The sequence below is a fragment of the Protomyctophum parallelum genome (genome assembly GCF_964188405.1).
Source record: "Protomyctophum parallelum genome assembly, chromosome: 1".
Classification (NCBI taxonomy): domain Eukaryota; kingdom Metazoa; phylum Chordata; class Actinopteri; order Myctophiformes; family Myctophidae; genus Protomyctophum; species Protomyctophum parallelum.
Genome location: NC_139697.1, coordinates 92,571,475 through 92,595,839, shown reverse-complemented (window position 1 = coordinate 92,595,839; position 24,365 = coordinate 92,571,475). Strand labels below are relative to the sequence as shown.

The following is a 24,365-nucleotide window of genomic DNA, read 5'->3' as shown; positions in this document are numbered from 1 at the left end:
CACAATGGTGACTGCAAAGTAACGTGGGAGTGCCAATTTAACTCTGAACGTGTAAAACGTTTACATTTTGGGAGTTAAATGAATCCTTCGTATTATGCAGTGTACCGAAAGCAAAGTAGGCACCAATTCAAATGGGCTTAATAATAGGGCATGGGAGGCATTGGGGGTTTCTAGAAGTGTCTTGAACAGCAGAGGAGCGACCTCCATCGCTACAGCTCCTGCCCAAAAGCCTCTCAAGGTCACTGATCTGCTTCAAGACTCAGTTGTCGCAGCATGGGTCTGCTGAGCTTTTAGCCCATAGTACTGTAGGTATGATGGCATCTTCATTGCCTTGAGACCACCCCAGTGCAGAATCACAAGACCTGGAAAGCCTATATGTTGTTAACTTGTTATACCTTTCAATGCGGGAAAGCATCCGTGTCATTTTAGTTGTTACTAAATCGGGCAGAAACCTCATATCGCCCAAGTTTCAAATTTCTACTTTCTTTTTTCTTTTGTAAGATTTAGGCCGTACTTCATCACACAAGAGTGTCGCACAAAAATAGTGAAAAGCATCTACAAGCATTGCGAGGCGTGTGCTTGTAGATCGGCTATTTTCACTGTTTAAAAAAGGACCGGTTTTGGGACATAAAAGGTTTCCACCAGACAACAACAATATATAGCAAGCAACATGATAAAGAAAAAGAAAAAAATTAATCACAATTTAAAAGTGAATGGTACACTGTGTCTTTGACATCTGCCTGTGTCACCATCACGTAAAGAAAGGAAGCAAATGTGCAGCGACTGTGCAAATAACTAACTTTTGCAAGGTGCCAATCACCCAATTATATATATTTTGCTGTGGGTGTGGGGTGTGCTTCTTACTGTCTCATTTGCATTTTTGATGTATTGGGTTGGATTGGCAGTTACTAAGCAGTCCTACCTGCTATCTTTCTATCACGTGAACTAAACAGGTGACCACACAGGTGGTGCCCCAAACTACGCGGAAACATCGACATAGCCGCTTATAGAATGACTTGCCATAATTATAGATCACAACATTCTGTCCATAATCATTTTCTGATCTGAATGTCTTATTTAAAACAGAGCTACTGCAGAAGAGTACAAAATGCGTAAAAGAAATCACAATAAACTATTAGGAACAAATTCTGACTGTGTTTCGACTGAATTCAGATCTTTCTTTCGTTATTTTTCTTATGGATGACGATTTATCCTCTGAGGAGAATAATAAATGATATAAATTGGGCTAGTTCTGGAAATTCTGCTTCCAGCGCTTGGCTGCTCGCTGTGGCCACAGACGAAGTTGGAGTTGACACACGGAATTTATGACGGGACATACCAATTAAGTAGCCGATTTCTCTCTATACGCAGATGTCTGCTTATAGAGATTAGTGCTTCTCAAGGTTGGGTCTGGGGACTGCCAAGGGAGTCCACATAGGACCCTTATACAGTAGGTCTATAACTCTGAGTGCAGTGTACAACACTTTGTACACCCTCAGAGTTAAGTTAACACTGATGATTTTGCACATGGTAAACTGGGGTCCCAGAGATTAACATTTGTATCGAATGAGGGTCCTAGAAATGAAAAGGTTTGAGAATCATGGCGGAGGGTTCAGGGGGTCTAGGTAACATAGCATCACAATCATTGTAACCACTTTGTCCATTTAAATGTTGGCCAATCAAAAAAAATAGCAGATCTACAAGCTTAAAATATTTGAATAATACCGACATCGTAATGTTTTTAACAAACATCGTCTCTTCTGGGGGTCCTTGACACGTGTGAGAAGCACTGCGTTAAGAAAGAGTAGGTGGCCACAGTGAGCGTCCAGCAGCTGCAGTGGAACATCTGGATCTAACTACAGTGAAACATCTGGATGTAGCCCCACACCATCGGCTAGTCTGCTCGGAGGCTATAAATCGTCAAATGATTGTCGCATGGAAGTCTCATGTGTCCAAAACATTCAAATTCGAGCTCAAAGTGCGTCGCGGTTTCAAGCTTGAACATCTGCTATTTTTGACACGTTTCTGTGACAAGCAGGGCGTTAATTTACGGAAAAAAACATAAACGGTTAGAATGTGGAGATAAGAGGTTTCTGCCCGGCGACAAGAACGTTATTCTAAGCTCAGAGTCTGGTCCCTGCTTTCTCTACAGCCAAGAACGAGGGAGTCAGTCAGTGCATCGATTGGATGCTCTCATTCTCCACTGCACAGCTGCTGTCATCTCCATTTAAATATTTGACCGGTTTAGTCATAAAACTCAAGCTCTGAGTGAAATATGATCAGGTGCAAATGGCATTTGAAGTCCCTCCTTGCCAGACTTTTGGCTGTGAGGGAGGTCTGGTATGCTAAGCGTACAGAACACAGTAAAAAATTATGGGTTAATTTAACCCTGAGAGTGTCCAAATGGAAGCAAATGGACCCTTACGGACACTCTCAGGCTTAAATTAACACTGAGAGTTATATTATGTGTGCTGTTTGTGTGTGTGTGTGGGGGGGGGGGGGGGGAGTGAAACCATGCAAGGACACCTTGATTGCTAAATCCATACATGGCCGAACGTTTAACACTGACCTAAAGGACACTATGAAATATGAAATAGTCTAGCTCTTTAATATACATGTATGACACCTACATCTTGTACATATGACCCAAATACTGCCGGCAGTCTATCAGTCTAACAACAACAAAAATGTAACGACACCCCTTATAATCCCTTCCATACAATAATAATAATAATAATAATTGAAATAATAATAATAAAGAGAAAACAGAAATGAAATATGAGACATTAAAATGTAAAATAGAGCACCTATAAATAACCAGAGCCAAACTGTTAAAAAGAAAAGAAAAAATAATAAATAATTTGATGAAGACAACTAACGTGAGTATTATTATGGCAAAAAACGAGACCTACTGTGCCATGTTTCTGCTTGGGGGGGGGGGGGGGGGGGGCGATGCCACTACGAAGGAGGAAACAGGGTGAGAGTTGTGCATGTAGAAAAAGAAAGACACGTTTAGAAAACTCACACACAAACACATTTTCTCAAGGGAACGCAGGATGCGGTATAGGGCAATAGACTCGGTGTGCATATTAAAAGAGAAATCTCACACAAACATGTAAATCCATGAGGGAGAGAGGCAGTGGGCAGGCAGGCACTGTGAGCTTGTGGCTTAGAAGGACAAGGGGAGGGAGAGGAGTGAAGGAGGAAGGGTTTTGTGTAACCACATTAACCCTGGCATTCCTGTTTTGGGAAACTTTTTAACATCTTTCAAAAAACTAAAACTAATGTATTTTTTTGCCATTTGTCATTATGACAAAGTATAGAGGGCTTAAACGGTTCAATCTTCTTGACCTATAAATGGCAGGAGAGGGGCTCTTGGTAAACGTCTATTTGTGACTTCAATTCGTGTCAATTTGTCTTCCACCCTTTGAGATAAAAATCGCTTTGCGATGCGACTGCGGCCGATACACACGGTAAGTACTCAACCGGCATGCATTTAAAAATTTAATAAAAATAAATAACTCCACATGGCCATGTTTGAGAAGTGACAACATCAATTGACATGGGACTCAATTCTTAAACTAAACCCCAAACCCAAATCTGTGTTAAGCCGGACATTCATGTTGAAAAGCAGGGCTTGTTCTTTTGAGGTCAGGCTAAACACTCATCCGAGGTTCGGGGTTCAGTTGAACTTTCATTCGATGACAAATGACAATGTCTCCTTGGACGATACTTTGGTTTTCTTTTCTAAATTCATAGTCCAGGCTGTTGTGAACAATCTTGGCATCATTTTGGTAGGTAAAGACCTCTGAAACCTCTGTTAAGAGGTGCAAAAGAAAAAAAATCACAATTGGTGAGTGTATCTGGAAGGGTTTTTAAACGAGGACACGTCAGGTACGCGGACAGCTCTGCTGCAGGCCTGTTCGTCTCCTTGTATGTTGCATATCAGGACCAATGAGTAACGCTTCATTTATACACCATCGTACGACAACGTATAAACATGGTTTAAGAGGAACTCGGGAATTACTTTCCTTTCTGTCCATCTTTTCTTTTCTCCTAAACAATGGACACTCACAAACACACAACTGCGACGGACACAGTTGAGAGCAGATAGAGCCTGAAACTTGGAAACCTCCGTAAAGTGAGCTGTGCATCTCCTGGCCTTTTCATCCAATGAAATGCCTCTGTTTCTCCTTGGGGCCGAAGCCGTGACTCGCGGGGGCCTCGGGCCCCCCGCCGCACACCCGCGGGTTCTGAGGTCTGAATAGTGTGTGGAAGTTTTGCTATTCCGTAGTTAAAAGAGGTTAAAAAGCAATGTCCATTGCCTTTGATTTTAAAATATGCCAACTAAGGTTTATTTTTTTTGTTATTTTTTTTTCTGTTATTTTTTCCCCCTCAAACCTGAATTTGGCCTAAAATGCGGAGTATTAAATTAACCTGCCACAGACGGCACCCAAAAAAATGGCACCCGAGGCAACCGTTAAAGCTATGACAGAAATATGCACTACTTAACAAAGAGCTTCTACTCATAAGAAAGAACACTTAAGAAAAGGTTTTCTTTTTTGCCCTTTCCTGACGTGACCATTGCATTCTATGTTATGCATTAAAAGAAAGGTGAATTTAAAGTGATATTTTGTTTTACCATTCCTTAAAAAAAACAGGTGATTAGTATTCTCACTTTTTCTTTTTTTTTGCTTTCTCAAAGATTCAGGAGTCAAAACTAGTATTGTTTAGAGTCAAACGACTGTGCAATCTCTCAGTGGCAACCCGATTGCATTAGAAGTCTCTCTCTTCTCCTTTCTCGCAGGAGAGAAAGAATTTGATATGAATGTGGATTCCGTCTCGACCGAGTCAATAGTTTGATGAGAATTCCAAAGCCATTAGATGGCGAGTTATAGGATGGACTTGTGGTTCAATGTCTGCATGTCACTCCTCTTGTCTTGATTCTTGGCTTGTCACTATTGTTAAGCTTAATTTCTTGATGGTAATCACTAATAACAGTCAAACACCTGCAACTGTAAGAAGAAAAAGAAAGAAAATATACATTTGAAAACCAGTTGGGGGGAGGGAAGGGAGGACATTGTTATATTGAAGTTTAAACGGTGAAAACACACGGAGTGAACAAAGTTTGAGGTGGCGAATGAATCTTTCAAAGAAACATGCACGCACACACACACGCACACGCACACACACACACACACACACACACACACACACACACACACACACACACACACACACACACACACACACACACACACACACATACATACACACACACACACACACACACACACTCATAAAATTGCTTAAAACCTCTCCTCCTGTGGAGTGACACTTCTTTGCAAGTAGTGCAGTGTCTCTACGTCTCTTGCGCACCTTTGGCCGACGGTGTTAAGGCCCTGTGGCCAGCAGGGCTCTGCGTTCTAAGTGCTATTTTCATTTTTTCCTTCCTTTATTATGTCTGGAACCAAACCTGGTTGCTGTGGGCTGCGAGACCGGACCATTTCGTCCACGCCGCCGTGCTCTGAAAGGGTCTTTAGAAGACGCCGGTTCTCACCCAGCAGCGCTGCACCAGGCTTGGCCTTCAACTGTGCAGTCAGGGCACTAGAAAAATAGGGATCTCTTATTTCCGCTGCTGTTGTGGCTGTTAAGGAGGGGGGGGAGGGGGACACGCATCCAAACTCCCATTCGTGAGGCTCGTCCTTGCTGGCGACTTTCTCCAGGCGGTGTATGATGTTGTTGAGGTTGGCGGCCTTCTTCTTGCGCAGGCTACTGTCGCGGGGGTTGCGGGCCACCACCGTGGACGTCGAGGTGTGGCCACCGCCGTCGGGAGTGTTGAACAGGCCGGCCAGGAGGCTGCTGCTGGCTCCCGCGGAGCCTTCCTCCATTTGGTCAGACTCCAACGACAACCCGCCCGCGGCGTTGAGCTCCAGGCCGGTGCGGTTCTCCAGCGTGCCTTCAGACTCTGTGCCGTCGCAGCTGTCCCCCTCGCTGGCCTTGGCCACGCGGCTCGACGGAGAGCGGCCGCCCTCGCCGGCCGCCGCCTGGATTTCCTCGATGAACAGCTCGCGTCGGATCCGAGACCTGGAGAGGGAGAGACGGCGGCGTGACTGCTACAGTGCTGCTACAGTGACTGCTACAGTGCTGCTACAGTGACTGCTACAGTGCTGCTACAGTGACTGCTACAGTGTGACTGCTACAGTGTGACTGCTACAGTGCTGCTACAGTGACTGCTACAGTGCTGCTACAGTGACTGCTACAGTGTGACTGCTACAGTGACTGCTACAGTGCTGCTACAGTGACTGCTACAGTGCTGCTACAGTGACTGCTACAGTGTGACTGCTACAGTGCTGCTACAGTGACTGCTACAGTGCTGCTACAGTGACTGCTACAGTGCTGCTACAGTGACTGCTACAGTGTGACTGCTACAGTGCTGCTACAGTGACTGCTACAGTGTGACTGCTACAGTGACTGCTACAGTGCTACTACAGTGACTGCTACAGTGTGACTGCTACAGTGACTGCTACAGTGCTGCTACAGTGACTGCTACAGTAACTGCTACAGTGCTGCTACAGTGACTGCTACAGTGACTACTACAGTGTGACTGCTACAGTGCTGCTACAGTGCTGCTACAGTGACTGCTACAGTGCTGCTACAGTGACTGCTACAGTAACTGCTACAGTGCTGCTACAGTGCTGCTACAGTGACTGCTACAGTGACTGCTACAGTGACTGCTACAGTGCTGCTACAGTGACTGCTACAGTGCTGCTACAGTGACTGCTACAGTAACTGCTACAGTGCTGCTACAGTGCTGCTACAGTGCTGCTACAGTGACTGCTACAGTGCTGCTACAGTGACTGCTACAGTGCTGCTACAGTGACTGCTACAGTGACTGCTACAGTGACTGCTACAGTGACTGCTACAGTGTGACTGCTACAGTGACTGCTACAGTGACTGCTACAGTGACTGCTACAGTGCTGCTACAGTGACTGCTACAGTGCTGCTACAGTGCTGCTACAGTGACTGCTACAGTGCTGCTACAGTGACTGCTACAGTGACTGCTACAGTGACTGCTACAGTGACTGCTACAGTGACTGCTACAGTGCTGCTACAGTGACTGCTACAGTGCTGCTACAGTGCTGCTACAGTGACTGCTACAGTGCTGCTACAGTAACTGCTACAGTGACTGCTACAGTGACTGCTACAGTGACTACTACAGTGTGACTGCTACAGTGCTGCTACAGTGCTGCTACAGTGACTGCTACAGTGCTGCTACAGTGACTGCTACAGTGCTGCTACAGTAACTGCTACAGTGCTGCTACAGTGCTGCTACAGTGACTGCTACAGTGACTGCTACAGTGACTGCTACAGTGCTGCTACAGTGACTGCTACAGTGCTGCTACAGTGACTGCTACAGTAACTGCTACAGTGCTGCTACAGTGCTGCTACAGTGCTGCTACAGTGACTGCTACAGTGCTGCTACAGTGACTGCTACAGTGCTGCTACAGTGACTGCTACAGTGACTGCTACAGTGACTGCTACAGTGACTGCTACAGTGTGACTGCTACAGTGACTGCTACAGTGACTGCTACAGTGACTGCTACAGTGACTGCTACAGTGCTGCTACAGTGACTGCTACAGTGCTGCTACAGTGCTGCTACAGTGACTGCTACAGTGCTGCTACAGTGACTGCTACAGTGCTGCTACAGTGTGAATGCTACAGTGTGACTGCTACAGTGACTGCTACAGTGACTGCTACAGTGACTGCTACAGTGTGACTGCTACAGTGACTGCTACAGTGACTGCTACAGTGACTGCTACAGTGCTGCTACAGTGTGACTGCTACAGTGACTGCTACAGTGCTGCTACAGTGACTGCTACAGTGACTGCTACAGTGCTGCTACAGTGCTGCTACAGTGCTGCTACAGTGACTGCTACAGTGCTGCTACAGTGCTGCTACAGTGACTGCTACAGTGCTGCACGTTTCATCAAGAATATGAATACATGTGAAACTGGGACGTTCTCAAGGGCCACGTGGGTCCTTGGGGAGTTCCATGGTGTCCTCAGCTAAATAAGTTAAACTGTTTAACCACTTTTTAACGAGATGTATAAATAACCAATAATCTAACCTCAAGCACAATGTGTGTGAGGCGCGACATCCGGGTGCTGAACTAGCCAAGTCGCGTCTTCGCATTGACTTCGTATGAAAACGCGCCACGCTCGAACGAGTGGGAACGCACCTTTAGAGTTCCGCATCTCCACGTATAAACGGAACCAAAATGGCCCCCCCTCACACGGGTCTTTATTTCCGTCTATAAATGCGCACTCCTGTCCTGAATGATACCTGTAATTGTGGAACCAGTTGATGACGGTGCTGGTCTTGAGGCGGAGCTGCGAGGCCAGCTCCTCGATGGTCTTGGGCGAGGGGTACGGCTTCTCCTGGTAGGCCCTCTTCAGGGCCTCCTTCTCCTCGGGCGCCAGCACCACGCGGGGCTTCTTCAGGTGCTGCGCGGCCGCCGCGTGCTGGTGCTGGTGGTGGGCCTGCTGCTGCTGCTGGTGGTGCTGGTGGTGGTGCTGAGGAGGGCTCCCCCCGCCGCCCTGGCTGAAGTCTATGGCCGCCGCCGTGCCACCCAGCTCCCACCCGGCCACCACCGCCGCCGCCGCCGCTGCCTGGCCCTCGCTCAGTGAGCTGTGGCGTCGCTTCATGTAGGCTGTGACACGAGAGAGAGAGAGAGAGAGAGAGACTCTTAATCACTTTCAACCGGGGGTTGCTTCGCAAATTTTGGGCATTTCATTATAGGCGGATATATTCTGAACATTAAAATAATAATATCACACCTGTGTAAAGTGAGGGCCGCTCTTGTTATCATTATCATATTTGATTAGATTTATTTAGAAAAGCAATTATAAAACAGCAATTTGAGGATTACACGAGAAAGTCCATAGAGGTCCGTTGAGGTCATTGAACACAACAATATGTTAAAAATACATTACAATGCAAAACATCATACATACATCGTACATACAACATCATCATACATCGCATTCCACGCTCGGCCAATCAAATCATTGCTATACACACATTGCTCAGCCAATCGAACGTCGCTGTGGGCTACGCACAGACACACAAAGCTGGGCATAGGAGGGGCAGAAGAATTGCCGACCTATAAGCTATGACAGAAATGTGCACAACGTTATGGAGGAACAGAACAGGGGTCATCGACATGTCCCATTGTCCGTACAAGGACAAAGAAATGTGTCTGTGGCAAAGACTTGGTCTTGTCCATGGCAGACTTTTAAATGTTATTTTTTTACACACCATTATAACACTTATTTAGTGTCTTAGGCAGCACAGTCACTGTAGCAGTCACTGTAGCAGTCACACTTAATCGGCTTGATTACTGCAATGCACTTTTTTCAGGACTGCCTAAGAAAACAACTGACAGATTACAACTTGTCCAACATGCAGCAGCCAGAGTTTTAACTAGAACTAAGATGAGAGAACATATTACTCCAGTTTTGGCATCACTGCACTGGCTTCCGGTTGTTTTTAGGATTGATTTTAAAATTATTTTACTTGTCTATAAAGCTCTCAATGGTCTCGCACCTTCCTACCTACATGACTGCCTGCCTAAATATGTCCCAAACCGCCCGCTAAGGTCTTCCACTGCTGGCCTGCTCGCTTTGCCTAAAAACATGGCAACTAAAAAATACGGGGAAGCAGCTTTTTGCTTCTACGGGCCATCGGCATGGAACAAGCTCCCTCTGTACCTTCGTCAGGCAGCCTCTGTAGACATTTTTAAAGCTCAGCTCAAGACCCACTTCTACAACATTGCTTTTAAGTGATCTTATATTTTTTGTTATTCATGTCCTCATGTCCTGTATTGCATTACTGCTTGTTTTTTAATGTCGTTGCCTTGCTTTTATTTTATTCTCCAATGTTCTGTAAAGCACTTTGAGCTGCATTTGATGTAATGAAAGGTGCTATACAAATAAAGTTTTATTATTATTATTATTATTTACTACTATGACATATTAGGAGTTCAATTAGTACTAGTCTATCTCAGATGTTTGATGTGTAAGGACCCCTTAACTCTGAGAGTGTACAAATTGAACCAAATTGGACCTGTAAGCGTCCGTTTGGTTCCATTTGAACACTCTCACAGTTACAGATCTGTTATACTGTATGGTCATTCACAACAGATCTGTAACCGTGAGAGTGTTTTGGTAAATCATATTATTGTCCACTCCATGTTCGTGGAATAAATTCAATTTTGACAAAAATGTCCACCACAAGCCAGCATGGCCATGACCCCAGTAGAGGAATCGAACCCAGCATGGCCATGACCCCTGTAGAGGAATCTAACCCAGCATGGCCATGACCCCTGTAGAGGAATCGAACCCGAGTCTCCAGTGCGCCACCCGGATGCCCCACGGGGAGAACACCTGCATATTGCAGATTGTAGGCCAGGGTGATTGCATCATGTGCATCTAATGCTGAGCTAATGTTGAGCTATACTTTAGTAGCCTCAATTTATCATAACTATGGGCATAATTATGATATACCCCAAATCTTTTTTTTCTTCTGATCAATAAATAAAGCATCACTTAAGAATAATCTGAGACAAAGTAAAGTAACACCAGTAACTGGAGCAACTATTAAACATTTTACATAATTCATTTTCTGGGATTGTACCGTTGTCATCTTACAACATAATATTACTAAACCACCACAAGGGGGCAGGCTTGCCATATAGACAAGATCCTCAATGCCTGACGGCTGGAGGATGGACCACAATGACCCTTCCATTCAGTTCAGCTTGTCACAATTTCAAACACATTTAAAAGGGTTAAAATAAAAATGAAATTAATTATTAAATACATGAATTAATTAATTAAAGGCAGAATTATTTTGAATAGCATTACTGTCAGCATCTACAAGCGTTATCCATCCCTGATTCCTCTGCTGTAAATGTATATTTTATTGTCCGCAATCTAAAATGCACTGCATTTAAGATACACTGTAGTTCCTTACTCGCCAGCCGTTAACATTAAGAATTTATATCATATCCATGTAATCATACAAAAGCAAATATTATACTACTCACAATCTAAAGCTAAAATGAAGAAAATCTTTTTTTTTAATAGTATGATTCAGTTATTTTAAGTTGTTACGTTTCCTCTGAATTGCACTGAACCGCTGTAGACGTAGGGCTATTTCTATGGCGACGACAGCCATTTTCCAAAGCCAGAGCTTCTCCTTCTCCACCATCTCCTCCTATGCTCCCCCGCAACCCTTACCATGCGCTGAGCGCGGAGGCACGGCAAAGAGCATTCATCACTGGAGCCTTTAGCACAGCTGCTGCTAATGAGCAACCCCCCCCCCCCCCCCCCCCGAACTGCAGCCGCTGGTATAATGCCATGGACAGCGCAGCGCCGAGCGCCGGGCGGTGACACCGAATCACAGCCTGAGCACTGCCTTTAGCCCATGACACAAAGGACCAGCACTGTGACTTTTATACTGCGAGGAGTGTTTAATAGGCCTAATCACTTCAAGAATGTTCACTTAGCTAGTGGAAGGCTGGACGGAGCGACGAGGCTAGCAGCACGAGGGGCAAATATGCACTGGACTCTGAATAAGTAGGCCCCAGAGAGGCTGGGGCCTGTCATATCTGATGAGGTGCTTGATATCTGGCACCCTAGATCAATCCTGACAGTGCCTAGAAACACCGCCCCCCCCCCATCCTGCAGAGATCATTTAAGTGCAAACAACAGGCGTGCAACACGCTCTCTCTCTCACACGAAGGGACGTTGCATGGCAGCAGCATCAAGAAGCCTGCACCGCTTCAGAATCACACTGAAGGGAAAATGAACAGAGCACACTGTGCTCGTTCGCAAGAATATCTAACGGTGGTGATTTTGGAACTGATGACTATAATGATCCTTTATTGGCATGCAAAAACAATTTGGAACTATTGAGTCAATGCACAAAAAAAATATATATATAATGAAATGAAATGGAAAAAAGAATGTCCATAACAGTATCTTAGGAGTAATGAAGACATTTACACCAGTAATCATAATGCAATGAGAGGCTGTGCGAAGTAATGTTAAAGAAAATATTGCTAATTGTGTCAATTTATTTTCAGCTTGAAAGAGAGAAAGAAAGACAGACGGACGGACGGACGGACGGACGGACGAGAGAGAAAAGGAAAGCAGATGAGGATGAAATTGGCCAAAAGAAACCAGTGCTCTCAAAAGACAATAATGGGGTGCAGCATGCTCTAGAAATGTTCTAAACGGTAAATCAATAACACGGGGAGTGTCACCTTTCTTCTCCATGCGCTTCATGTCCATGAGTTTCTCCACGTTGTGCGGGTCGCGGAGCCACAGCTGCATGCGGACGAAGGGCTCGCGGCCCTTCAGGCTGAGCTTGTGCCAGGGCTTGGGCCTGGCCAGCAGGTCCGACACGGAGCCCTGGGTCAGGCCCAGGATGCTCTCCCCAAACAGACGTTGACCTGCCAGGAGAGAGAGGGGAAAACGCCCATCTTAATGAACCTGGGATACAAATGACAGTCATTTCACTTACATTTTAAGTTACATTTAAAGTTTGAAGTTAAACATTTAAATCCCACTTTCTTTACCTAGATTTAAAATATATTTCAAAGGATTGTTTAAAACGGAAAAAAAGAAATAAAATAATTGTATACATTTTAAAACAAACAAACAAATCTAAGAAAGTCCATGAATGAAATATATGTATACATAATGAATTAAGAAGTAGTGAAAATAGCCGATCTACAATCTTGTTGTGAGCTACATCTGCTATTTTCACTAGTTAGGGTCCCAGGCAAACGCCTAATCGCTCTTTTGGGTCACGACCTGAAAAGTTTGGGAACCACTGGTCTAGGGATGGTAGAAGACTGTGATGTTTGGCGACTGGAATCACAGGAACATAAATGTGGCCCTCTGGGAAGTGCCTTAGAATGCCCGGAAGGACAGATTTGTTTGCGTATCTTTATGCCACATGGCATTACATAATTGAAATCCCTAACCAGTAACCTGCCAATTCTCCAATAGCAACTGCATCCGTGTGATCTTTCTCATCACTTTGAACTACAAAGAATACTGTACTGAAGGCTATAATTACGGTGTATTGATGTCTTGTGGTGATTGACTGCGTTCCACACCCAACACTATAGAAAGAGTAAATCTCTCTGTATTGACAAAGTTTTTCTTTCAGTATTTCATACTGAAGCTTGAATAGCAGAGATATGGTTCAAACGGTTTCTGAATCGAGGAGGTATTTTAGCCCCAATTGCCAGCACCACAAAGCTTCCAAAGTAGCCATTTCGCCATGCGGGGAGAGCCCAGAACTTTGTAAAAGACTTCAATGAAGCAAAATAGAAGAGTTCATCGTCTTTGAATAGCTTGAATAGGCAGAGGTTTCAGAAGAGCCAGGACGATATAAAAAACATGGCCGGAAAGTGAGCGCGAGCTGGGTTTCCAGTATCACCGCTACAAAGCGGAGTCCTTTTTAAAGGCTTCAAAGTGCCCTGTTTCCACTTCGCTACGTCCCACAGGACCCCTGCAAACTTGTTTTTGGCAGTGTAGTGTTGGTTAGAGGGAGGGAGGGAGGGAACGGTGTATCTTTTGTTCCTCTGTGCAGGTACAGCACATCGACGGGTGTTGGGTTGTGGTGTATACTGTAGGTAGGTGCTCACATGGGCCTAAGGGCTCATTTACACGGTGTAAAGTTGAAGGCGTCGCTTCTCTTCAAGGGGACAGACGGTGAACAGAGGCAGACCCCCCGAATGCCATGTCCGTTTCGATCGCTGTGCGAGCGAAATAAAGCGGGTGTCAATTACACGAGCGATGCAGCCCTGTGTGCGTGCACGCGTGTTTGCACAATTGGGTCAGATGCAGAAGAGAGAAATGCCTATTCAGTGTCACGCCATGCCCTGTTTATCAAATCAAAGGAGCATAAGTGACTCCCCAAGTGAGCCCCCATCAATTTAAAGAGAAAACACCCAGGTCTCAATAAATTCATTGTTCTCCACCGACCATAAATCAACACGCCTATACCTACAGTATTATTGTCAAGCGGACCATTACGTACACGGCTGGAAAGATGCCTTTGAATTCGATTTGGGAACGAACGACTAAGGTAAAGGAAGAGAAGTGTTTGCCAGAAGGAGCGCCCTTTGTGTCCTAAATATTACAGCTACAGTAACGTGTTTTATGTGGAGTCATTTGTCACGAAACGCTGGGGCACGCACCGCCACCACTCCAGCGAGCAATCCGATTTTAGCCCCAGCGTGCGTCATCAAGTGGATGTGTAGCGAGCCCATAAATCAGCCAAGGAGAGAAGCGCTAACACAGCTAACATGCTAATGTGACCCCATTTGGGAAGGGCTTTCGGGTTACGCCCGGCTATACGTCTGAGGAAAGGAGGAGGGGGGGGGGTGAGGAGATCGAGCGGCCCCCGGAAAAAGGGCCCGATGCTCGGGGAACTCGGTTATAGCTCGCTGCCAGGCCAACGGGACAGGGGAGGCGATTTAGCTTCATCTGATTGTGAGCGGTTCCAATGACGGCAGCTTAAACGACACCATCCATCATGGTGTGGCTTTAGAGGACAGGTTACAAAGACAAGGGAGGGAAGGGAGGGGAGGGGGGGCTTATAGCGAGGGTCGCCCCCCAGTCTAGGGACCGTGGAAGTGGAATAGTGCTGCTGGTGGAAAACACTGAAACGCTTCATGGGTATTGAGGCTGTTGAGGGGAGGCGATAGGGAGAGGTAATAACTTCTCCAAAGAGTCCACACTTGAGTGTTTCTAATGAAAACTCAGAGAGGGTACAAATACAACCAAATGGACCCTTTGATTGTATTTGTACACTCTCAGAGTTAGAGTAAATTACAGTAAATTAACTCATTTTTTATTGGGTATAGGTGTTACACTGATTAAAGACTGAGGGCTGTATTTTGCGTGTCCAGGTCTTATTCCCTAACTTGAGTAAACTAAAGACCTGGAGGCGTGATCAATCAGAGTGGCCAAAGAGCATTGATCACGCCTCCAGGTCTTTAGTTTACTCAAGTTAGGGAATAAGACCTGGTACTTAAGACACGCAAAATACAGCCCTCTGTATCCTATTGGTTTAATGACAGTTCTTATTGATGTATGGTTCTGCGCATTACTCTACAGTCTACAATACATAATATCTGCACAAACATGCAAGTTTGTAAATCAACTGGTTTCGTATCTGGTTGTCGCAGTAGCAGAACGTGACGCCTTTCCTCTTAAAGCCGAGCTCAGCTGACATGGGATTTGGTTAAATATTTAACTTCTGTGCCGCGATGGACATAACATAACGTTGAGCGGAGAGCTCAGCCAAACTCAGCGAGGTCGAACCGCACGGAGCCAGTTGGAACCTCCAGAAGGGGGTCAACCACTTCACGTCTCCCACCCGCCCATGAGCACTCATGCAGGGCATGGCGGCTACCATGATGGCCCAGCCTCGATAAAGTAAAGTCTATTTGACCTAAAGTACAGTTCTGATCAAATCTGAATCAAAATTCTCCCCTCAAATGTTTTTAGCAGCGTATTTTGTGCACGGGTTTAGCTATAAAATTGGATCATTTGTAACGCAACAGCCATCTTCGACACGGCAGACTGCACACGGCTACCTCTAGGTCCCATAATGAATCTTACAGATAAGAGGGATGACTCTGGTTGGTACTTGCTGATGTAAGTCTGTGTCGTATCTTGTTTCACAGAAATAAATCACCATTGGATCTTGCTATGAGAATACATTTATATATATATATTTTTTCTTTTTTTTCTTTTAATATGCTCAATAATATTGTTACGCAGGAGTGTAATGTAACCGACAATGTGATCTAAATGGGTCAAATACACATTTTTGCATGTCAGCATTTCAGTTGAATCTTTCCTTCTATAGTGTTTGGCTTCTTTACGATGTTGTTTTGACGCCTTGTATCAGCTGGTTGCTAACGAGCGGCAGCTCCCTGGCTGCTGTTTAACAGGGGTCACGCCCACACATGCTTCACAAACGCCACGCGGAGCGCTTGGGGCTCCGACACGCCCGTTTCCTGCTGCCGCTATGTGTGTTATTAAAAGTGTTGCGTACCGATTTGCCTGCGCTGATGACTTCATTTGCTATTTTTTTTTATGTCTTTTGGGTTGGCGCCCATCACGATACTCGACTCGAAGACGTTTGCGTGGAGCGTGCCAGTTCTCTTTGTTTGGCATGTGAACACTCAACACATCATTCAGTTCTCTAGGATATTTAAATGAGAGAAAGCAGGAACACAACTTGTCAAAAAACTGTGTAGATTTGATATGGTTGCTGAAACCTTTCATCTTTAAAAGTAATGGTTTTGAACCAGTTTCCACCCCACATCGACGACATAGCATGGTAGCGGGCTTTAATTAGTTTGGCTTTTTGTCAAGCTTGGCACAATTTCAGGCTACATGACAAGTTGGGAGTGTAGTGACTCAGTATTATATTTGACGCCATGGCATTTTAAATTGTCTTTTTACAGTCAATTATGCTGTGCGTATAGTATTCACCAGGGAGCTCTTGACAGCTTTACATTGTTTGCTATACCATCATTATTATCTCAGTAATGTCAATATGGCCTCTTCATGTGGCATGAAGGTTTCAAGCAAAATGAAAATGTCACTACCAGTCCCTCCCAGCCTCTTCACGTAGCCTACATGCAGGGTACAGATAGCGTGCTACTGATGCAGTTAGTTTGTCATTATATGCCTGTTAGTGTGACAGTTTTTCTGTTCTCAAAGGACCATACCAGTGTTACTACAATTCATGTCATTCTCCATTGTCAACAGCAGCCACATAGTGACATAAACCTCCAATATTTCCCCCAAATTGCTTCATTATTTTCACATTTATTGCGTTTGTTTACATTTTAGCCTTCAATACTGCACATGTTGCAGAACGTACGTGAACATTTTGTCAACGTTAGCTGGAACTGCGCTCGATCGTTGAAAACTCCAATTCAAGTTTAAAGTGCAGCACGTGCAATTCTTCCTGGTGTATTGATACGTCAACGTGCAAGTCTGAATGACTTGAATTAGAGTACCGGCAATACAGACATTTTCCATACTGTTTCAACATGAACGGCAGTGAATGACATTAATTATCTCTGAACCATCTGCGATTATAATCGTACCCCCTAGGCTAGGGTACGGCATCAGCCATCTACGAACATGTTCGTACCGCCTCCGTCTAATCCATATAGGAAAGCAGTGACCGTCAATTTACCTTTTAGCATTGCTCCGGTTGCTATGGAGCTCCTCCGTCCCCACCAGCCATGGGATTGTTTTACATCCAGGCTTCATTTAAATCCATGGCTTCTAGATTTTCAAAGCCCTGTATCTTAAAGCTTCGAGCGCTGTCCATGGCTAGCCGTCGTGCATCCCGATGATCGTAAATAATTTGTGACTTTGTCTCGCATCACTCCGGACATGTAACCGTTTCTGACGAGAGCTAAGGAGTATGAGCTAATGGTGCTGATCACTGCTCATAAGAAAAGCCCCCACCTCACCGATAACCCGGAAATTAAACGGCGGGTCGTTACATTGGGGAGTGAATGGTGGCAAGGCTTAGCTGTGCTTATGCTACCACCTAGCGGGCATAGAAAGAATTAAGCAAAATACGTTAGGCTGAGATCAAGTGTGCACTGCATACACTTGCGTACACAAAATGTTTTGAAGCGGGGTCAATCTCTAATAATGGCTAGAAGTCACAATTAGACTGGTATGGTCCTTTACAGTTTGCCGACATTGCAGATGTACACGTTATGCACCAGTGCCACACACACACACACACACACACACACACACACACACACACACACACACACACACACACACACACACACACAGCTAAACATGCCAACACACATGTTCAGAAGAACCGCTTCGGTCACAATCTAGTAGAAACACATTGATTGGGGGAAAAGCAACAACTTTGGGGAAATATTGTGTATCTTAGATATATGAATCCGTTATTCTGCACGTAGCCCTGCCTCAGTATGTGTTTTTTCTTTTTTTTTTCTTGGGAATAAATGGGACTGCCGTTGCCCTACTTGTGATAACATTATATCTAGGTGAGGCCAGACAACCATGTTACTGGCAATATATGCATACCTTGTAGAACTTGACTTTGGGGGTTTTCAGTATTTGTAAGGGTCCATAGATGATTCTTGCTACTTGCTACAGCCCCACCCACGGTGTATTTTTTGGTTGAGAAAGACAGAAGAACAACAATCAAAGCGGTCAGAAAAAGGGAATATGACATACGGTATATATTTAGAAGTGAAAATGTTTACAGTATATGTTTTAAAGCAGGCCCCTCATGATTATGAAAAGAATGGCATGGCTGATAAAACGGATAAGCAATGTGACTTATGTATGCTGGAGTTTGAACTGACCGCAGAACTGGAATTGGATACAAGGTGTGTCTGTTCAAAATACCATTCTTTAGGATGGCCAGGGTGGCACGGGGCTAGTTTCTGTGTAAAGCTACTACTCGAATGCTGGTGTTGTAAAAACAAACAGAAAACTATATTTGGAAGTATTGGTACGACCACAAATGTGTTTTTCTCTTCAATATGTCAAAAGTAAAAGAAAAAATGTCTCCAACATTGTGTTTCTTCCACAGTGGTTACAGTTTTTTACGAGTTTCAAGGTGCAGTAGGTCAAGCTATATGTTAGATAGATTATAGAGTTTAAGGACAAGGAGTTAGCTGTGTTAAATAAAAGTTAGCCATCTGTTTGGTGCTACCAGCTAGTGCTATAGTAATAAGCTAATCACAGAACTGGAACTGGTTCATGATTCAATTTACAGCCGTACTTCCCAGGTTTGCTAAGTCACCTTATCCCATACACAGCCTTTGTTTGCCCTGGCTGAGGGGAGTGAAATAAGGACAGGGGAAGGGTGATAACTGATATCAGCCCTTGGGCTGATAACTGTTAACAGTGCTGGGGGGGGGGGGGGAAGCTGCATGGCTAATCAGCACATGCTAAAGTGCCACCATGGTCTGAACTGTGGCCGTGACCTCGCTGCAGAAGGAAACTCAGCATGTCAAACATGGCCACCACACTGCGTTGATCAAACGTTATCTCCTCATTGTGTAAATAAGGCCATGGGTATGCGATAAACAAATAATCGCCTCGACACTCGCCGCCATAGCCCCTAGCTGGCAGTGGCAGCCAACCTCAGGCGATGATAAATGACCGGCTGTAGGCTTATACACGCACGTACTGCAAAGCAATTACATCTCCAAGCTCTACTGTGGCGGACTTATCATGGCACACAGTGGAATGAACCCCCTCCCCCGTTTTCTCCACAATTTTGTTAGTTGTGCCAATTCCCCCTCAATTGCCCCCTCTTGTATAGTCCCTGCTACCCACTGCTAACCTCTAGACGTGCACATTAAGTCCCCAGCCGTTCATTTAGGAGCTTCACCAGGGGGGGTGTATAACACATGAGGAGGAACACGCACGCTATCCTTCTATAGTTCCGCACCCCACTGAACGGGTGCCTCCTCCATAAAGCTGTAGGTGTCTCTGCACTATAGCCAAACCCAGCTGGCTTCCCACACACTAAAACGGACAATAATAGAGCGTTGCAGTCCCTCCCCCTTTCAGAACGACGAGTGGCCCAGGAAATGAATCGCAATGCATTTTGCCCATAGGCTTTTCTTAAAGTATTTATTTAAAGACGGTTACGCCGCGGACAAAGCCAACTCGGATCGTGACAAATCATGACAATGAACACTATGTTTTGGGCCGATCAAATAATAATATAAGAAGAAAAACAAAACAAATAGTGTTGTCTTAATGTCTCCTGCCTTTATTTTCTTCTTTCTAATGATTTGATCGGCCCAAAATATTGTGTTCATTGTCATGATTTGTCACGATCCGAGTTGGCTTTGTCCGCGGCGTAACCGTCTTTAAATAAATACTTTAAAGGACAACTTTAGTTTTTTTCAACCAAGGTTCATGTTTTAGGTTGTTATTAGAGAAACTAAAAGGTGAGAGTTAATTTTCTTTCATTTACTGCTTTCTCTCGTTTTGGGAATTCTAGCAGTTTTTGACAGGGGGGCGGGGGCATTCGAGCATGGGGCTAAATATGTATTTCTTTACAAAATAATATGGCAATTTATTTATTTATTATTTACTATAGTCCTAATAAACCCCAATAAATTACATCTGGCCACAAAAGATCACAGGATCTATTGAATGTGACAAACTGACATATTGAGCCTATACACACAGTATAAGCCTTGCAGTAGGCTACCTTCACATTCAGTAGATCCTGTGATCTTCTGTGGCCAGATGTAATTTCCTGGGGTTTATTAGGACTATAGTAAATACAAAAATAAATCACCATAAAATTTGGTAAAAAAATACATATTTAGCCCCATGCTCGAATGCCCCCGCCCCCCTGTCAAAAAGAGCTAAAATCCCTAAAACGAAAGAAAGCAGCAAATGAAAAAAAATTACCACTCATCTTTTACTTTCTCTAATGACAACCTAAAACATGAACCTTGGTTGAAAAAAACTGAAGTTGTCCTTTGCCACTCGTCGTTCTGAAAGGGGGAGGGACTGCGACGCTCTGTATGCACACAGAATAACTCTTCCTTCTTCCGGGCCGCTTCCCTATACTTCCTTCACAGGTGTTACCGATGATACTAATTAAGGCTCTGTTCCATTTAGTGTGCAGTGGTTCTCAAACGTTTTAAGTTCAAGGACCCCCATGACTCTGGGAGTGCACAGATGGTTCCATTTGTACACTCTCAGAGTTACACACCCGTACAGGCCGGGCCATGTGGAACCCACTCCAGGACACTTTGCCACCCACTGGTGCAGCAGAGCAGTGTTACCAGTGAGCCAACACGCACACTAGCAGGCTCTGTGCGTACCTGACTTCTGTTTGACCGAAAATGGAACAGAGCATCAGCTGTAAGGCAACATCTCTGAAGGAATTTATAGGGAAGGGGCCCAAGTCCTTTCCAAAATGGCGTGTGTGCATGATATTATAGCCCATTGTGTTCATTGGAGCGCGCAGGATTCAAACCCCGCGAGTCTGCCGTGCCAGCCGCCAGGACGCCCCCGGAACGCCATTTCTATCCATTTCCAGTTCTGTGGGCCTGACGTTCTCTCCCCCTCTTAGAGAGAACCTACAGCATGTGGGTGTGCATGTTAACCAGGGGTGTCACCATTCTCCACAATTCTCACAATTCAATCAAATATCCAAATGTTAAAGGTATATTCAGTGATTTCACTCAAAAAACCTTAGGTTTCGTTTTTGGCTGTGGGACCCAGCCTTTCGTCCAATCAGGATAGAGTCAAAAACGAAACCTAAGGTTTTTTGACCCCCAGGGGTTAACTGGGGACAGAGAGGAACTCCTTATATGGTCAGCACACTCTATAGTAGGGAGGATTATCACAACAAAACAAAAAAATAAGTGATATTTGAATTAAGTGAAATCACTGAATATACCTTTAACTTTTAAACCGCAACCCCCCCCCCCCCCCCCAAGGTTCAATACTACTAGGCCCCCTCCTGTTTTTTCACCTTACAGTACACAAAATATCTTTGCGGAAAATAGTCGATCTACAAGCTCACCACATGTCACCACGTGATGTGTCGTGAGCTTGTAGATCAGCTATTTTCATCAAATGTTTCCCCCAACATTTTTTTATTATATAATTGTGGTTTTGCAGGTTAGGAAACTCGACAAAAATTTAAGTTTCAATTTAGATTTTTACTTAAAGGTATATTCACTGATTTCACTTAATTCAAATATCACTTATTTTTTTGTTTTGTTGTGATAATCCTCTCTACTATAGAGTGTGCTGACCCCAGTTAACCCCTGGGGGTCAAAAAACCTTAGGGTTAGTTTTTGGCTCTCTATCCTGATTGGATGAAAGGCTTCGCCACCTAGCCAAAAACGAAACCTAAGGTTTTTTGAGTGAAATCACTGAATATACCTTTAATTCGATCGACGCCAAATTTATTTTTTTTAACATTTTCTGTGACACCCCTACTACAGTATCCACCACTGGTGGGAAACAACACAAAAACAACCATACTGTAATGAAATCATTAACCCATTAACCTATTAATCAGACCAGTGTGTGTGTCCAGTTGGAAACCTCGTATGAATGTGATCTCAGGTCAGAATGGTTGAAACTCACCCAGGTTGTTGTCGGTCAGCACCTCCTTGACCTCTTGGTGATGGCGTAGGTGTCCAGCTCGGGGGAAATGGCCACCATCTCCTGGATGCTGAGGCCCGCGGGGCCGCCCACCACGTGCAGCAGCGGCGCCACCAAGCCGCCGCCGTGCTGCAGCTCGCCGCCGCCGCCGCCCGTCGTCGGCTCCTCGCCCCCCCGAGGCGCCATGGTGGTGGCGCTTTCCCCGCCGCTCGTCTCCTCCCCCCCGTCGCCGATGCTGGTCTGGTCGCCCAGGCCCTTCACCGACTCCTCGGCCGAGCTGACGGGAGACTCGGGAGCGGGACTGCAGCTGGCCGAGGTCTTAGGAGTGTTCTCTGTGGGGACGGACGGAGGGAGAGAGAGGGAGAGAGAGAGTGAGGGAGAGAGAGAGAGAGAGAGAGAGAGAGAGAGAGGGAGGGAGAGAGAGGGAGGGAGAGAGAGGGAGGGAGAGTGAGAGAGAGAGGAGAGAGAGAGAGAGAGAGAGAGAGAGAGAGAGAGAGAGAGAGAGAGAGAGAGAGAGAGAGAGAGAGAGAGAGAGAGGAGAGAGAGGGAGAGAGAGAGAGAGAGAGAGAGAGAGAGAGAGAGGGAGAGGGGGGGAGAGAGAGAGAGAGAGGAGAGGGAGAGAGAGAGAGAGAGAGAGGGAGGAGAGAGAGAGAGAGAGGGAGAGAGAGAGAGAGAGAGAGGGAACGTTAGGACAGTGATTCTCAGCCTTTTGAATTTCAAGACGGTTTGATGTCGTTGGTGTCGGGCAGATACCTCTTATGTCCATACTTGATTAATTTGTGTATTTTTTTAATGAACGCCGTACTTGATCATACTACAGCGTCGCATCAAAAGTAGCAGATCCGCAAGCTCGAAACGTGCCTCGAAGCGATGCATGTTGGGCTTGTAGATCTGCTACTTTTGCTATCTTTGAATTTGAATCCTGAAAAGAAAAACTGTTTTGGAGGTTTCCACCCGACAGAGACGACATGCGTCAGTGCCACGTTCCGCCATTTGATACTTTGATATTTATTCAATGTTTCTACTCTCTGTGGCCCCAAATCTATACGCTGTAAAATGTGTGTTACATTTTACTGTACAAATGGGAGATAAAGAAACGCATTGATTTACGGAAAACACAAGGTGAAATATGGACACACAAGGTTTGTGTTCGACAGCAAGGATGCACACACAAAGGCACGGCGCGCACTACGGTATGACTGGCATGCTGCCTCGGGCCGTCTCACTGAGATGTTGACAGAACCAACCCCCCCCCCCCACACACACACACATACACCACACACACACACACCACACACATACAGAGAACCGCGCTGCTACCCCTTGGCTGTGTGATGATGAGGGTTACATGGCCAATCAATTACCCCCTTCTGTGACAGCCTGACAGACTGTCAGGAAGATGACTGGAGCGTGTGTGTGTGTGTGTGTGGTGTGTGTGTGTGTGTGTGTGTGCGCACACACAACACAAAAGCAGATTAAACTAGAATGCTATCTGGCCCTAAACAGAGAATACACAGTGGCAGAATACCTGAGCACCGTGACCGACCCAAAACAAAGAAAAATCTTAACTAGGTACAGACTCAGTGAGCACAGTCTCGCGATCGAGAAAGGCCGTCATAGGCAGACCTGTATCCCGAGAGAAGACAGACTATGCACCCACTGCACACTAAATGAAGTGGAAACCGAGCTACACTTCCTAACCATCTGTCCATTGTACCAAGACATCAGAGACACATACTTCCCACAGATTACAACCACACACGGAGATTTTGAAAACATGACCAATGACAAAAAACTCCCATATCTGCTGGGCGAAGTACAACAATGTGCAAACACAGCAGCAAGACTTGTGAGTTGCTGTGATAGGAGAAGGATATCAAATGGAACACAACCACCCTAAAGACTAATCATTGTGTATATTCCTGCACTATACCTGCATTGAGTGACCTTAGTACATATAATTTGATCTATTGAAGATTCTGACCTTCAAATGTACATCATTTTTGTTTTGATTGTATTGCTGTATTGTTCGTTCTGCTTTGGCAATGTAAACGTATGTTTTCTCATGCCAATAAAGCCCTTTGAATTTAATT

At 45.1% G+C, this 24,365-nt stretch overlaps 1 protein-coding gene across 1 annotated transcript in view; it reads right to left on the bottom strand.

The window, feature by feature from the left end:
• Nucleotides 1–2,566: 2,566 nt before the first annotated feature.
• cux1a (cut-like homeobox 1a) overlaps nucleotides 2,567–24,365 on the bottom strand; it is a 282,358-nt gene continuing 260,559 nt past the window's right edge. Inside the window, 5 exon segments of the mRNA XM_083781531.1 lie at nucleotides 2,567–6,087; nucleotides 8,348–8,714; nucleotides 12,333–12,521; nucleotides 22,255–22,287; nucleotides 22,290–22,604. Coding sequence (XP_083637657.1) covers nucleotides 5,427–6,087; nucleotides 8,348–8,714; nucleotides 12,333–12,521; nucleotides 22,255–22,287; nucleotides 22,290–22,604 — 1,565 coding nt within the window. The 3' untranslated portion in view covers nucleotides 2,567–5,426.